The sequence below is a fragment of the Haliotis rubra genome, unplaced genomic scaffold (genome assembly GCF_003918875.1).
Source record: "Haliotis rubra isolate DU_JTF1 unplaced genomic scaffold, ASM391887v1 Scf919, whole genome shotgun sequence".
NCBI classification, from domain to species: Eukaryota; Metazoa; Mollusca; class Gastropoda; order Lepetellida; family Haliotidae; genus Haliotis; species Haliotis rubra.
The window spans coordinates 244,941-260,707 of NW_025767656.1; the positions used below are offsets into that span (position 1 = coordinate 244,941).

The window sequence follows — 15,767 nt, forward strand, 5'->3', positions numbered from 1 at the left end:
TAAAATGAAATGGGTTTATTTGTTGCTGTCAAAATTGTATATACTAGTATTCAGGGACTAAGCGTTAGTCTAATCAACCCCATGTGTGTTGAAGTTAATATGACTTCAAGTGAGTCAGGTGTACCTTGTCCTGTACGGACACTACCATACCTGCCATGTTATAATACTGTCAGAAAGGGGAAGACGCCAGACCCTCGCTCACGTCGTCACCATCTGAAACAAGATAAGACACTGGATAAACCATAGGTTTGTGGTGGAACGACCATGGATGTTTATTACCTTGATTGTTTACGAAGTTAAGAGTGAAATATGGAATCTGTACAGCCTGAAAGATATGGTCATGTCCGTCCTTCCAAACAGTCATGTTTTGTAATACCCTACCTCTGAACCAAACTTGTTTTGTCATAACCTTCGTCTGAACCGGTCATGTTTTGTCATACCCTTCCTCTGAACCAAACTTGTTTTGTCATACCCTTCCTCAGAACCGGTGTTGTTTTGTCATACCCTTCCTCTGAACCAGTCATGTTTTGTAATACCCTTCCTCTGAACCAAACTTGTTTTGTCATACCCTTCCTCAGAACAGGTCTTGTTTTGTCATACCCTTCCTCAGAACCAGTCATGTATTGTCATACCCTTCTTCTGAACCGGTGTTGTTTTGTCATACCCTTCCTCTGAACCAGTCATGTTTTGTAATACCCTTCCTCTGAACCAAACTTGTTTTGTCATACCCTTCCTCAGAACAGGTCTTGTTTTGTCATACCCTTCCTCAGAACCAGTCATGTATTGTCATACCCTTCTTCTGAACCGGTCATGTTTTGTCATACCCTTCCTCTGAACCAGTCATGTTTTGTCATACCCTTCTGAACCGGTCATGTTTTGTCATACCCTTCCTCTGAAACCGGTCATGTTTTGTCATACCCTTCCTCTGAACCAGCTATGTTTTGTAATACCCTTCCTCTGAACCAAACTTGTTTTGTCATACCTTTGTCTTCTCTCTGTCATAATTCTTCCTCTGAACCAGTCATGTTTTGTCATACCTTCCTCTGAACCGGTCATGTTTTGTCATACCCTTCCTCTGAACCAGTCATGTTTTGTCATACCCTTCCTCTGAACCAGTCATGTTTTGTCATACCCTTCTGAACCAGTCATGTATTGTCATACCCTTCCTCTGAACCAAACTTGTTTTGTCATACCCTTCCTCAGAACCAGTCATGTTTTGTCATACCCTTCTGAACCAGTCATGTATTGTCATACCCTTACTCTGAACCAAACTTGTTTTGTCATACCCTTCCTCTGAACCAGTCATGTTTTGTCATACCCTTCCTCTGAACCGGTCATGTTTTGTCATACCCTTCCTCTGAACCAGTCATGTTTTGTAATACCCTTCCTCTGAACCGGTCATGTTTTGTCATACCCTTCCTCTGAACCAGTCATGTTTTGTAATACCCTTCCTCTGAACCAGTCATGTTTTGTCATACCCTTCCTCAGAACCAGTCATGTTTTGTCATACCCTTCTGAACCAGTCATGTATTGTCATACCCTTCCTCTGAACCAAACTTGTTTTGTCATACCCTTCCTCTGAACCAGTCATGTTTTGTCATACCCTTCCTCTGAACCGGTCATGTTTTGTCATACCCTTCCTCTGAACCAGTCATGTTTTGTCATACCCTTCCTCTGAACCAGTCATGTTTTGTCATACCCTTCCTCAGAACCAGTCATGTTTTGTCATACCCTTCTGAACCAGTCATGTATTGTCATACCCTTCCTCTGAACCAAACTTGTTTTGTCATACCCTTCCTCAGAACCAGTCATGTTTTGTCATACCCTTCTGAACCAGTCATGTATTGTCATACCCTTACTCTGATCCGGTCATGTTTTGGCATACCCTTCCTCTGAACCGGTCCTGTTTTGTCATTGTAATTATGTAGGTACATTGTATATTTAGAATGAAGGTACACTGGTTACCTATAGCTTGGATCTACCTGAATATAGGTTTGTATACAATGTAAACAGCAAGAACTATTTCCACATTACTATAAGACGTAGAGCTATTTTTAGCAAAGGTTTCTGATATCAGATCTGAGATCGTGTTAACGCTCATCGAGATTTTACCACCGGCAAAGTGAAATATGAACAGTAATATAGATTGTTTCATCTGTGGTCTGTGCTGCCATAAAGTGTGGGGTGCCACCCAAGTGGGCTGAATGTAGTGCAACACTCATCCCCTCAGTCAGTCACTCGACCACTTGGCCAGCAACTTCTGCCACAGACTCCCAAGAAATATATAAATGGATAAAACGATTGTTTAAATCATGTTTCACACGCTCTGTGTTATCTGAAGTTAGGTCGTATCGAATCATCCTTTACCATTCCTACTATACTGGTTAACTAGTGTCTCCGACTGTAACATTCAGTTGTACTGAACAGTTGGTAACCTGTCCCACAGCTGTCTCGAGTTTGTGAATGAATGCATATTTACGTTGAAGCAACAACAGTATTCGTGCCGAGTGTTGTGTAAATGTCATCTTCCCCATCGACCAGGATCTTAAAGTCGTGGTTCGAACCCACAATTATTCACACAGCGATTCTTGTTGTCAGCAACACATTCGTGTTTTGTGCTTTCAGATAGTTGTGTGGTATTATCTGCCCAATCGTTGTATGTTCACCAGATATCAGTGTGTCCGGCACTCGAACTGAATCGATTATCTGCAGCCCCTCGTGTACACTGTGTGCGGCGTAAAACAACAAACAACGAACCAGGTGGCAAAGGCGGCTTCACCTTTGATGTCTTCTCCCCTCGACACGCCATGCTGAATCTGAAATGCTGTAACTGATCCCATCGTATATTCACTCACCGTGACGGATATTACGTAACGTACTTTGGAATAATTGGCATGCCAATGTTTGTATACACAGATGTGAGGTATGAATATAATATTTATCTTGATGCGTGCAGCCGACGGTGAGTCACACAGTTACATGAATACCTACATTCGTATCAGCACCTCCTGTCACCGAACGATGCACACACTGGCAAGGGTAAGCGAGAAACCGGGACAACTGATAGCAAACGTCCGACATTAAACACCTGATCATGAAGTCGACATAGATGATCAATTAATCGAAACACTCAGTATTATGAGTGTATGTGCCATGTATGTTAATACTCATACGACGAATATTGAGAGAGAGAAATTATATTTCAAATAACAAAATGTGATGGGCTTTATCTGGTTTCTGATACAGTACCACTGAACACAAGTCGTTCGTAATTTGAATTACTTATACCGCGATTGTTTCTCAACGGAATATCAAGTCCGAAGCCTCCCTTGAGCTCGTGTACCGCAGCTCGCGTTGCCGTCGGCGTCATCGACAGCAGTGAATGGTACATAAACATATACTTACCTTCCAACAGACCGGGGACAGCATTAAACAGCCATATGCTTAGATATTCCTCTCTCAATAACACATGGCCAGATTGCTCACCACAGTCGATACGATCAGCTGTCAGGTGCACACTACAGTACTCGTCAAAAGCAAGTAACATCTATGGACGGTGAATTTAATGGGAAAACACACTAACGCCGAAGTGTCTAATTCAACGCCTCAGATGTAGATTAATCATTAATATACTGAAAATAGCACCAAGATGTATGTAATGAATTGTTACATGCATGCGGTTGGATCTTTGTCTTCTGGCTAGTGCTGTGGGGAGGCGTTGAGACCCACGTTCGAAGTTTTGGGGTTGGAAAGTCAGGTCATTGTAATGAACGCCAAACTAATATGTATGTTACCTGGAAACAAAGCATAATAACTGGATCCTGGCCACCCCAAAGGTGATCATGTCCGAGTGAACTTATTCGGAACTAGAACGTGACGAGCTTTAAACCCTGACAGAAGCATCACTTCAGTTAGTCTGTCTCACAGTCCCTGAATCACATTTTAATTTCCCTACTGCCAAGCCATCTCTGCAGTGCTAAAGCCCTAGATAAAGCAAGTCTAGATTTCCTCAGGTTCTGAATCTCTGATCTCCCTAGGGCTCCTTTTCAATATAAATGGGCTTGTTTGTTACTATCAAAATTATAAATTTTCAGAGACTAAGCCTTAGTCTACACTTCAGTGTACAACCATCACTGTGCTTTATACTCATATACTACTCATATATATATTATATTATATTTCCGTATATATTTAGTAGCTTTCTTTGAAATAGATGAAATGGAAAATTAAAACCGCCAACCACCAGGGAGATGTGTAGCTTTAATCCAAGAGCTATATGACATGGATTGTACAAATATAGAAACGAAAACACCAACGTTGCGACACACGAGTGTAATGGGTAAACTGGAAAGTATGTGAACATCAGTGTACAACTGTTCGTACAACGGCTGGAGAAACACTAGCGAAGAGTTGATGAAAACAGGCATTCGTACAATACTGACCAAACAACTTCATTTTTAAGAATATTGTTGAGCACACGTGACAATCGTGTTATGATAAGTTATCGAGCAATCTAATCTTGACTGTGTCAGTGTGTTCTTGGCTGTGGTCGTCTCCCCTCGCCTCAGTCCCGTTTCAGGTAGCTTTGTCGGAATCCAATGACTGTAAACAGCTACTTGAAAGTGGTCTATGTTTGTGTTTATTTGAAGGTGTGATCGGTCAAGTAGCGGAACCCATTTCCTGACACTCTGTGGGTAATAGGCCTGTAACGAGGTTAATAGAATGTACCGACACTGTGGAGGTTAGGGGGCCGAGTGGTAGATCATCATCTGTATCAACTGTATACCTTGATGAGCAACCTTTCTCTCTCGCTCTCTCTCACTTACACTAGCTAGTTACACACACCACTCACACACGGAAACTAGTAAGAAGAATCAACGCGTCATAACAGCATACGAATGTCTAGTCGCAAACACTCAGCTAGTACTGCCTATTGTAACATCATGCGAATGTCTAGTCGCAAACACTCAGCTAGTACTGACTATTGTAACATCATGCGAATGTCTAGTCGCAAACACTCAGTTAGTACTGCCTATTGTAACATCATGCGAATGTCTAGTCGCAAACACTCAGCTAGTACTGACTATTGTAACATCATGCGAATGTCTAGTCGCAAACACTCAGTTAGTACTGACTATTGTAACATCATGCGAATGTCTAGTCGCAAACACTCAGCTAGTATCATGCGAATGTCTATTGTAACATCATGCGAATGTCTAGTCGCAAACACTCAGTTAGTACTGACTATTGTAACATCATGCGAATGTCTAGTCGCAAACACTCAGCTAGTACTGACTATTGTAACATCATGCGAATGTCTAGTCGCAAACACTCAGCTAGTACTGACTATTGTAACATCATGCGAATGTCTAGTCGCAAACACTCAGTTAGTACTGACTATTGTAACATCATGCGAATGTCTAGTCGCAAACACTCAGTTAGTACTGCTATTGTAACATCTGCGAATGTAGTCGCAAACACATCATAGTTCTGCGATCATGCGAATGTCTAGTCGCAAACACTCAGCTAGTACTGCCTATTGTAACATCATGCGAATGTCTAGTCGCAAACACTCAGTTAGTACTGCCTATTGTAACATCATGCGAATGTCTAGTACTAACACTCAGCTAGTACTGCCTAGTGTAACATCATGCGAATGTTTAGTACTAACACAAAGCTAGTACTGACTATTGTAACAGCATGAGAATGTCTAGTACTAACATTCAGTTAGTACTGCCTATTGTAACGGCAGGTACGTACATGTCTAGTGGCAAACATTCAGCTAGTACTGACTATTGTAACGGCAGGTACGTACATGTCTAGTGGCAAACATTCAGTTAGTACTGACCATTGTAACGGCAGGTACGTACATGTCTAGTGACAAACATTCAGTTAGTACTGACTATTGTAACGGCAGGTACGTACATGTCTAGTGGCAAACATTCAGTTAGTACTGCCTATTGTAACGGCAGGTACGTACATGTCTAGTGGCAGACCTATATACATTCCCATAACCCTCTGGGTAGTTTGTGAGACGCTTCCCCAAGCACTTTGTAGATGTAAAGGTTCAGCAACACATCTGGGACAAATGTTTTACGACTCTGTCAGAAAGAAAATGGCTGCTATCCGTTACGGCTGAAACCATCATAATCTGACGGGAGATATTTTTCGCGACTCTGTGTATTGAACGCGTGCAGATGTGGAGTGACTGCAACAGATGCTTGTACACGCCCGTCTATCAGGACAACAATGTACAGCTGGCACACGGGACGCCACTGACACAAAATGAATAGACCGGCAATATATTGACAATGCATACAGTAAAAGTCACTGCACCAGACGTTTACATGCAATTATCTTTTTATTTGTTTTTAGAGAAACACTTTGAGAGAAGTAGGGGTTCATTAGACAGATAACATGTCTGGTAATACAATATTCATCCATAGATGCATAGCTCACACTTGTCCCCAAGACACTAGCAACATTACGTCACAACGTACGGCGGTTTCTCTATTAAATCAGAGCCTCGCATGAAAGGAATCGCTAAAAGAGGCATATTTCCTCGCAGGAATATCCAGAAACTCTGAGCCAGCAATCTGTTTCCCTGTGGCAGCAGAACTTACTGAACATGCATTAATCAGGTTCTTGCTCAAACGCGGGCACAACAATAGCGACCTCATGCATTTATGAGTTCAACGCCGTGAAAGGATGTAACACCAGGAAAGGATGTAACATCACAAAAGGATGCAACATCAGCCGGAAAGGATGTAACATCAGCAGGAAAGGATGTAACATCAGAAAAGGATGTAACATCAGAAAAGAATGTAACATCAGCAAGAAAGGATGTAACATCAGGAAAGGATGTAACATCAGAAAAGTATGTAACATCAGCAGGAAAGGATGTAACATCAGGAAAGGATGTAACATCAGCAGGAAAGGATGTACCATCAGGAAAGGATGTAACATCAACAGGAAAGGATGTAACATCAGCAGGAAAGGATGTAACATTAGGAAAGGATGTAACATCAGGAACGGATGTAACATCAGCAGGAAAGGATGTAACACCAGGTAGGGATGTAACATCAGGAAAGGATGTAACATCAGCGGCAAAGGATGTAACGTCAGGAAGGGATGTAACATCAGGAAGGGATGTAACATCAGCAGGAAAGGATGTAACATAAGAAAAGGATGTAACATCAGCAGGAAAGGATGTAACATCAGCAGGGAAGGATGTAACATCAGGAAAGGATGTAACATCAGGAAAGGATGTAACATCAGCAGGAAAGGATGTAACATCAGGAAAGGATGTAACATCAGAAAAGGATGTAACATCAGCAGGAAAGGATGTAGCATCAGGAAAGGATGTAACATCACAAAAGGTGAGGTGAGGTGAGGTGAAATTGGGTTTAACGTCGTGCTTGAGCAATATTTTTGCTCATATTACGACGTGCATGCGTGTGTATGTGTATGTGCGGCTGCTTGTACTAGCCCAGACTGAAGCTGGTTTTATAGTGCTAGCCCACTGAGATACCATGCCGCAGTGAAGCATGAATACCCCACTCAGACACATTATACTGACTCCGAGCCGACCAGTCCTTGTTGTACCCATTAATGGCGAGCGCCAAGCAGGGACCAACAAGTACCATATTTTAACGTCTTTTGGTATGACGCGGTCGGGCATCGAACCCGCGACCTTCCGCTCTCCGGGCGGACGCTTTAACCACTACACCACATAGGCGGTCTACATCACAAATGAATGTAACATGAGGAAAGGATGTAACATCAGCAGGAAAGGATGTAACATCAGGAAAGGATGTAACATCAAAAAGGATGTAAAATCATCAGGAAAGGATGTAACATCAGAAAAGGATGTAACATCAGAAAAGGATGTAACACCATGAAGGGATGTAACATCAAGAAAGGATGTAACACCAGGAAGGGATGTAACGCCAGGAAGGGATGTAACAGGAAGGGATGCCAGGAAGGGATGTAACGCCAGGAAGGGATGTAACACTAGGAACGGATGTAACATCAGCAGGAAAGGATGTAACATCAGGAGAGGATGTTACATCAGCAGGAAGGGATGTAACATCAGGAAAGGATTTAACATCAGGAAAGGATTTAACATCAGCAGGAAAGGATTAACACCAGGAAAGGATGTAACATCAGAAAAGGATGTAACATCAGGAAAGGATGTAACATCAGCAGGAAAGGATTAACAGCAGGAAAGGATGTAACATCAGAAAAGGATGTAACATCAGCAGGAAAGGATGTAACACCAGGAAGGGATGTAACATCAGGAAGGGATGTAACACCAGGAAAGGATGTAACATCAGGAAAGGATGTAACATCACCAAAGGATGTAACATCAGAAAAGGATGTAACATCAGCAGGAAATGATGGAATGGATGTAACACCAGGAAGGGATGTAACGCCAGAAAATCCTTAACGCCAGGAAGTGATGTAACACCAGGAAAGGATGTAACATAAGGAAAGGATGTAACATAAGGAAATCCTTAACGCCAGGAAAGGAGAGCCCCAGGAAAGGATGTAGCGCAAGGAAAAGTTGTCTCTACGTAAGGCACTGTGAAGACGTGACAGCGGAACGTATGTAAAGCATGGCGGTTGGGCATACAAGACGACCCCCTACTGAGAAGTTTGACGCGTCACCGGGAATTCTCCATGAGCCGGCGACTGACTGAGAGTCAAATTGTACAGTGGGCATTTTGTGGGAGAGAGTACATTCTGTTATCACAAATAACGAAAGTAGCAGCTCTTTGATGTCCAAACTGTCTGAAGGCTGTCATGCACAGCACCACGCCATGTGATAATGTATCTCTTTTTTTTAATCTGGAAACCCGTTGTCCCTTTGTGATATTGGATGGTACCTGTTTGTGATATTGGATGGCACCTGTTGTGATATTGGATGGCACCTGTTTGCGATATTGGATGGCACCTGTTTGTGATATTAATGACACCTGTTTGTGATATTGGATGGCACCTGTTTGTGATATTAATGGCACCTGTTTGTGATATTGGATGGCATCTGTTTGTGATATTAATGGCACCTGTTTGTGATATTGGATGGCACCTGTTGTGATATTGGATGGCACCTGTTTGTGATATTGGATGGCACCTGTTTGTGATATTGGATGGCACCTGTTTGTGATATTGGATGGCACCTGTTTGTGATATTGGATGGCACCTGTTTGTGATATTGGATGGCACCTGTTTGTGATATTAATGGCACCTGTTTGTGATATTGGATGGCACCTGTTGTGATATTGGATGGCACCTGTTTGCGATATTGGATGGCACCTGTTTGTGATATTGGATGGCACCTGTTTGTGATATTGGATGGCACCTGTTTGTGATATTGGATGGCACCTGTTGTGATATTGGATGGCACCTGTTTGTGATATTGGATGGCACCTGTTGTGATATTGGATGGCACCTGTTTGTGATATTGGATGGCACCTGTTGTGATATTGATGGCACCTGTGGCACCTGTTGTGATATTGGATGGCACCTGATATTGGATGGCACCTGATATTGTGATATTGGATGGCACCTGTTTGTGATATTGGATGGCACCTGTTTGTGATATTGATGGCACCTGTTTGTGATATTGGATGGCACCTGTTTGTGATATTGGATGGCACCTGTTTGTGATATTGGATGGCACCTGTTTGTGATATTGGATGGCACCTGTTTGTGATATTGGATGGCACCTGTTTGTGATATTGGATGGCACCTGTTTGTGATATTGGATGGCACCTGTTTGTGATATTGGATGGCACCTGATATTTGTGATATTGGATGGCACCTTTGTGATATTGATGGCACCTGTTTGTGATATTGGATGGCACCTGTTTGTGATATTGGATGGCACCTGTTTGTGATATTGGATGGCACCTGTTTGTGATATTGATGGCACTTGTTTGTGATATTGATGGCACCTGTTTGTGATATTGATGGCACCTGTTTGTGATATTGGATGGCACCTGTTTGTGATATTGGATGGCACCTGTTTGTGATATTGGATGGCACATGTTTGTGATATTGGATGGCACCTGTTTGTGATATTGGATGGCACCTGTTTGTGATATTTGGTGGCACTTGTTTGTGATATTGATGGCACCTGTTTGTGATATTGATGGCACCTGTTTGTGATACTGATGGCACCTGTTTGTGATATTGGATGGCACCAAAGAAGGCAAAGATTGCCACCTCAGCTCGAGATACTGAGGGGTCATCATTGTGTAGGTCCAAAAGGTCACACAAAACACGTGGGATGGCATGCTGCACTTCTGATGCAACTGAAATAAGGACAGGAGACAAGGTGGGCTCTTCCACCGCACTCCGTCGGCACCCAACTCTCCGTATTCCGCCAGACTTCCATTTGTTTCCAAATATGCAGAAATGTCCAGCCGGAACCATTTCCATTAGTATGGTAATAATAATGAATATTTATAAAGCGCTGTATCCATCCACAAGGTGCATGCTCGAAGCGCATGATGACGTCATAGCAGCTGTGGGGACGTTTTGGGGGAGAGCCAAAAGAAGGGATAACATCCCAAGGAAACGAAACATGATAACATGATAACGATAACATGATAACGAAACTTCTATAAAATACCTCCATAATCATTTGCTAGTGTGAATCTACGTGAAAGGAGGTTGTATTGAGGGGAATACCACTTTAACATCTGAGCATAATGTCACATGCGAATGTACTACTATTCCTTCGGCGGCTGAACGTATATTGTGTTTAGGGGAAGTGTAACACATACACCATCATTTGTGTGTGATATCGAGCGTTGTCAAGTGGTTAACAGCGTGAGCACCGATCGCCACAGCCAGGCGACGCACTGAAAACCCTACTCCATGACAACGTGGTTCTGGAGTTTTGAAGTGGTACATGAAGTAAGCGCATCATTATATGGGTGGGTTGCGGTTATGATTTTAATGAACGTTTTAACTGTTAATTGATTGATGTCGTATCGATGACGGCATGGATCGATTCTTATGTTCGACCTCCGGTTTTGCCTTCACTGAAAACTTGAGATCGAGACGACCTATCGTAACATAGTCCAGTTGTTGGCGCACAACAAACTTGGGTGAGAAATCAAATCAGTTAAAGAAGTCAATTTGAGTCTCAGTTCAACTTGAAGCGAGGTTGAACTTCAAGAACACATCAGCTGCCTTTACCAAGTACATTATTCCACCAAACAGGTGCTGAAGGATATTAGCAATCGATATGTGGTATTCGTCTGTCAAAAGAGAAAGAAAATCTCATTTCCACTGAGGCTGAGAAGGCAGCTGTCTGGCAGCGATCGATACGATAATGAGGGGCAGAGCCACACCAGTCTGTACTAGATTGAGGTGCAGCACTCCACCCATCACCCCGAGTTTACCCCCACAGTTGGCTGAACTAGGGAGGGAGCGACACACATTCCTCACAGTGCAAACATTTCCTTCTTACCATATTTCTTGTACACGTGTTATTGTCTGGCACGAATTGCCGTTTAATGTGAGCTGCAGATAAACCAGAGCTGGCAATAATTGGATTACAATCTGATTTATCGCTGAGCTAGGTTTTTGCCGGTTGCGCCAGTCTGCCATGGCATCTATGACCCCCTACTTCAAGATGTCATTCCCAAAACAGAGACAGCGATTCAGCTTTAGTATCGGTGTCTTTTTATCGTGAAATATCAATATGACAGTTCGTCGCAGCCACACATGCAGTCCTTGAAGTAACAAGTTACTCACGGTGTTGCTGGCCAGGGTGTGGTCAACGACAGTGAGGAGCTTCAAATGGGCCCTGGTAAGGATATGAGGACCAGGGGCGGACACAGCTTTTTGAGAAAAGGGTGGTGTGTGTGTGTGTGTTTGTGTGTGTGTGTGCACACTTCATTTTCGCGAGAGTTTCAATGGTCATTTAATATAACTTTCAGGACAAGGGGGACCAGTGCACCCATGCATCCCCCCTCTGGATGAGGCCAGGTGACAGACACGATAATAACTCGATGGACAGCGACCAGCGGTCAGTACAAAAGTCCATCACAATAAGTGGTCAGCATCAGTATCAGCAGACTCGGTGACGCATCTGACCTGCGTGACGTCATGTCCGGTAGACGTCCATCATTGCACTGAAACTCTATGCCCTATATTATAAGATTAGAAGTATAACGGTAGCAGCTCATATGGAAAACGTGCCGTCAATTTTTTTTAGCTGATTGAGGTTTTCATCTTCTCCTATAACCAATACGCTGAGATCGCCCTGGCGACGAGATCTCAGCGTAACGTAAATTCCTCTAAACACATTCCCGGCGCTACCGCAGCCACGCGTAGCAATGCCTAGCGCTGTGCCTAGGTTATGTTCAATACTCAGTCATTAATGGTGCTGACCTTGTGGTCCGATAGACATACAAGACGTATAGTAGATAGATGTATATTGCAAGTAGATGGAGAGCCTTGGGTATTCATGAATATCTACTAGAAGAAAAACAAAACATGTACCATTTCCTACTTAATATCTTGAACAAATATCATACAAACTGGTTTGTTCCTGAACATTTCATTATTCTTCGTTAATTTGTGTGTTCGGCATTCTTTCACCGTGATTCCGGTATAGTCGCTCCACCATATACCGTCAAATGTTTGTCTCACAGATTTACCATAATCCATAAAGCAATGAAGAAGGACTCAATGTATCTTCACAAAAGTACTTGAAGATTCATTATGCTTTCCTTCTTATGGAAGTAGTGTGTGAGTTTTACTTCGTGATTTGATATCAGCATTTCTGTTGAAACATTGTTGTTGTTCATTGCTGTTCATTTACCTGATGGGGTGGTGGGGTAGCCTAGTGGTTAAAGCGTTCGCTCGTCACGACGAAGACACGGTTCGATTCCTCACATGGGTACGGTGTGTGAAGCCCATTTCTGGTGTCTCCCGCTGTGATATTGCTAGTATATTGCTAAAAGCGGCGTAAAACCATACCCACTCTCTGATTACCTCATATATATTACTTAGCCATGTTGATAAAATACATCATGCATTTGAAATGAAGATATCAGTGCAGTCAACTCCTTACCGCTGATGAAAACCTGGATATCCTGCACTAATTAACGAATGGCGACAGCAAATATATTCTTGTGTTTGCGATAAGTATCAATACACACGCTTGTCTTTGTTCAGGTAATCGAGAGCCGAGCGTCACGCCATGTATTTCACACCTATCACACTGAGCTGGCACAACACAATCGTGATAATATACCTCGCCGGATCACCCGATAGCGTGGCTTTGCTCCGTGACCTGACTCGCAATTAGCATCTTGATACAGTACTCCATAATGTCACCCAGACAGACAGACTGACTGACTGCGCAGGCATCCCACACAGCTTAATGAACCTTTGAGCTCTACTGCGTCAGTGAATTACATATTAGATTATTCAGACAGTCAATTGAATACTGTGACCATTCTATTCAAAGTGTTGACAAGCAGTACTCCAATTACCAGGAAATATTCAACTACATGTATGTCAGCTCCCATTCAGAACTCAACACTAAGGTATGCACTGACATACGGTGCTGTTTGATTGACAGGGGGGCATTGGGGTAGCCTAGTGGTTAAAGTGTTCGCTCGTCACGCCGTAGACCCGGGTTCGATTCCTCACAATGGTACAATGTGTGAAGCTCATTTCTAGTGTCCCCCGATCGTGATATTGCTGGAATATTGCTGAAAGCCATCAATCACTTAATGTGTGCTCACTTGAAAGGGGAATATGCCATTGTGTGCATCTGTTGAAATATGTAATGGCATCATAACTTCAAGATATTTTGGGTGTAGTTAAGTCAGTTTTCACGTGCCACACGGTGCCACACCACGTGGCATCAGCCAGATTCTCCGTCGAAATGAAAATATCTGGGCAAAAATGTATTTTTTTTTAAGTCATGAAAACAAATTGAAAGTAGAAGGCAATTCTAAGGAGCTTGACCCAGTTAATGTCTGGGTGGCTGCTAAGGGCATATTGTTCAACTCTTTGGTAAAAGCACTGGCCAGTTCCTGTAGAGTTACCGGAAAGACATGGCGTATTGTGAGGAAACTATAACACGTTCATCTCTCTGTTTGACAGTGTTGAAGTCACCTACTACGCACATACAGAATACATCTCACGTGGGGTTGTCACCTAGTACACACATACAGAATACATCTCACGTGGGGTTGTCACCTAGTACACACATACAGAATACATCCCACATAGGGGTTGTCACCTAGTACACACATACACAATACATCTCACATGGGGTTGTAACCTAGTACACACATACAGAATACATCTCACATAGGGTTGTCACATAGTACACACATACACAATACATCTCACATAGGGTTGTCACCTAGTACACACATACAGAATACATCTCACATGGGGTTGTCACCTAGTAAACACATACAGAATACATCTCACATAGGGTTGTCATCTAGTACACACATACACAATACATCTCACATGGGGTTGTCACTTAGTACACACATACACAATACATCTCACATGGGGTTGTCACTTAGTACACACATACACAATACATCTCACATGGGGTTGTCACTTAGTACACACATACACAATACATCTCACATGGGGTTGTAACCTAGTACACACATACAGAATACATCTCACATGGGGTTGTCACCTAGTAAACACATACAGAATACATCTCACATAGGGTTGTCATCTAGTACACACATACACAATACATCTCACATGGGGTTGTCACTTAGTACACACATACACAATACATCTCACATGGGGTTGTCACCTAGTACACACATACACAATACATCTCACATGGGGTTGTCACATAGTACACACATACAGAATACATCCCACATAGGGTTGTCACCTAGTACACACATACACAATACATCTCACATGGGGTTGTAACCTAGTACACACATACAGAATACATCTCACATAGGGTTGTCACCTAGTACACACATACACAATACATCTCACATGGGGTTGTCACCTAGTACACACATACACAATACATCTCAAATGGGGTTGTCACATTGTACACACATACAGAATACATCTCACATGGGGTTGTCACATAGTCACACACACACACAATACATCTCACATGGGGTTGTCACCTAGTACACACATACAGAATACACCTCACCTGGGCTTTTCACCCAGTCGACACACACAAATACTGCCATGCTGCCGATCCACACCCACGGTAGATATACCGGTACATGACAAGTGTATGAACATGTATATTTACACAAGCTGGTATGTTTTCGTGTATGTACAATCACTGGCCGAGGTTTTCGTGTATTTCACACTATGTGGTGTTTGTGACAGGTCATATAACGTAATGGTCCAGGTGTTCAACGTGCTTGGTTACAACACTGACGGATTGCTGTATTGAAATCTGTAACACTGACTGATTGCTGTGTTAATATCTGTAACACTTACTGATTGTTGTGTTTGGATCTGTAACACTTACTGATTGTTGTGTTGAAATCTGTAACACTGACTGATTGCTGTGTTGAAATCTGTAACACTGACTGATTGCTGTGTTGAAATCTGTAACACTGACTGATTGCTGTGCTGGGATCTGTAACACTGACTGATGGTTGTGTTGAAATCTGTAACACTGATTGATTGCTGTGTTGGGATCTGTAACACTGACTGATTGCTTTGTTGAAATCTGTAACACTGATTGATTGTTGTGTTGAAATCTGTAACACTGA

At 42.7% G+C, this 15,767-nt stretch overlaps 1 protein-coding gene across 2 annotated transcripts in view; it reads right to left on the reverse strand.

The window, feature by feature from the left end:
• The window catches only part of LOC124264294, a 30,012-nt gene that overhangs the window by 9,033 nt on the left and 5,212 nt on the right, over window positions 1–15,767 (reverse strand). Inside the window, exons 1-2 of one of the 2 annotated variants that reach the window (XM_046699034.1) lie at window positions 3,406–3,494; window positions 151–213 (exon numbers count right to left, since the gene is read on the reverse strand). In XM_046699034.1, the coding sequence (XP_046554990.1) occupies window positions 151–157 (7 nt within the window). In that variant the 5' untranslated portion in view covers window positions 158–213; window positions 3,406–3,494. Of the gene's footprint in view, window positions 1–150; window positions 214–3,405; window positions 3,495–15,767 lie in introns of those variants that run through there. The other variant, XM_046699033.1, reaches the window with a different exon arrangement.